Source organism: Trichechus manatus, unplaced genomic scaffold (genome assembly GCF_000243295.1).
Source record: "Trichechus manatus latirostris isolate Lorelei unplaced genomic scaffold, TriManLat1.0 scaffold00040, whole genome shotgun sequence".
Classification (NCBI taxonomy): domain Eukaryota; kingdom Metazoa; phylum Chordata; class Mammalia; order Sirenia; family Trichechidae; genus Trichechus; species Trichechus manatus.
Window position 1 is genome coordinate 7,390,453 of NW_004443976.1, and position 1,836 is coordinate 7,392,288.

Here is a 1,836-nt window from a genome sequence, read left to right on the forward strand (position 1 = left end):
TTAATTATGATCATTATGTTACATAACCATCACCAGTATCTGTTTCGAGATTTTTTATCACACTTAACAAAAGTTCAGTGTCCCCCTAAGCAGTGAGTTCCCCTTTCCCCTTCCCTCCTATTTGTCCCTGGTAAACACGAAGAAACTTAGGCCTGTAAATTCTTGTATATTCTAGATATTGTATGAGCTCACTTATATTCTAGATACTTCTAGAATATAAGTGAGACAATATTTGTCCTTTCGGGACTAGGGAAATTTAGTTCTGATACATGCCACAATATGGATGAACCTTGAAAACATCATACTGAGTGAAATGAGTACCCCATATACTCTTTTTTTTATTGTAGTAAACATATATGTAACAAATCATTGGCCTTTCAACGATCTTCACATATACAATTCAGTGACATTAGTTACGTTTATCATGTTGTTCAGCCATCACCATTATCCATTTCCAAATTTCCCCATGACCCTTAACACAAGGTCAATGTCCCCAAAGCAGTTATCCCCATACGGTCAATTGATTTTTGATAAGGGTGGTAAACTCATCCAAAGGGGAAAGAATGGTCTCTTTAGCGAATGGTGCTGGGACACCCGGATTTCCCCCTACATGCTCTTCTCCAGTAACTCTGCTGTTTCCTTCTCAGGTCTGTTTCTGCACTTGTCCTTTTTCTTCCTTCTCTATCCTGTGGGCTTACACTCACTGGCGCTACTTGTCTCAGGTCGCATCTCTGGCCTTTCCTCATCCTGGGGGCTCCCCGGGGGCCAGGATCAGGTCAGAAGAACCCCCCAACCCCCTCCAAAAGACATGAATAGCATTCTGCTTAGTGTGCCTGGCCTTCACAAGGCAGTCCCTGCTCCTAGCATGAAGGTTTTTGGAGCCACAGGGCGGCCGCAGCCATCATACCATAACCCCATGCCGCCTGAGTGTCCCTGAGACCCTGGGAACCAGTCGCAGCAGTTCATAGTAGAAAGCAGCTCTCCCTGATCTGCCCTCAGGCACAGACAGTGTTAGGAGTGGGTCTCCACTGACAGAGCCACGGGGACCATGGAGCCAAAGGAAGTGCACAGGGAAAACCGAAGTAAATACCCAGACCCCGTAGGCTAGAGGGCACACAGAGAGAGAAGGCTGACGGGTTAGCCCCTCCAGGCCCTACCATGCTCTGGGGGTCCAAGCAGTCATAGGAGGAATCTGAGAAGACCCTGTACGTATCTTGAAATTCATCGTACATTCTCCGGACCTGCTGACTCAGGGCATTCCCTCTGATGCCGCTAAACTCAAGCTTCCCCAGTTTGTGGAAATCCAAGGTTGTCTTCAGAAGATCCTGTGGGGACAATTCACAAAGGAGTTTTAAAAAATAACAACAGCAGATGACGCTCAAATTAGTATGAGACGAGCTGGAATCCTATGAGGGTGTTGGTTGCTTAGGAAAATGCGAAGCTCGACTAGTTTTGTAACCTTATTATCAGACTGGGTTGATATAAATAACTCCTGGTGAAACTCGACAACAAAGCAAAGAGAGAGCACAGATAAATAAAATTCACACACATGCACGCACATGCACACACACCATCAAGTGTCTGGTTCAGCCTCCGTCTGTGTTTTCCAATAAATAATAAAATAGAATAATAAAATTGTTTATGTGATTGGTGGCTTTACCCCAAGTTTTTACAAAATCAGTTTCAAATGAGCCATGTAATCTGGTTCTAGAGAGACAGCTATCTTAGAAGACATTGACAGGAAAGCAGATCTTCCAGATGTCCCGAGGACAAGCCTAGAGGGTGACACCAACATTCTTAGCAACTGTTTCTGCCAAGAACATGACCCCCTGCAGT

General features: G+C 44.9%; 1 protein-coding gene across 1 annotated transcript in view; it reads right to left on the reverse strand.

The window, feature by feature from the left end:
• The window catches only part of DNAH9 (dynein axonemal heavy chain 9), a 450,622-nt gene that overhangs the window by 408,540 nt on the left and 40,246 nt on the right, over positions 1-1,836 (reverse strand). Inside the window, exon 7 of the mRNA XM_012555448.1 lies at positions 1,158-1,325. Within this exon, the coding sequence (XP_012410902.1) occupies positions 1,158-1,325 (168 nt within the window). The remainder of the gene's footprint in view (positions 1-1,157; positions 1,326-1,836) is intronic.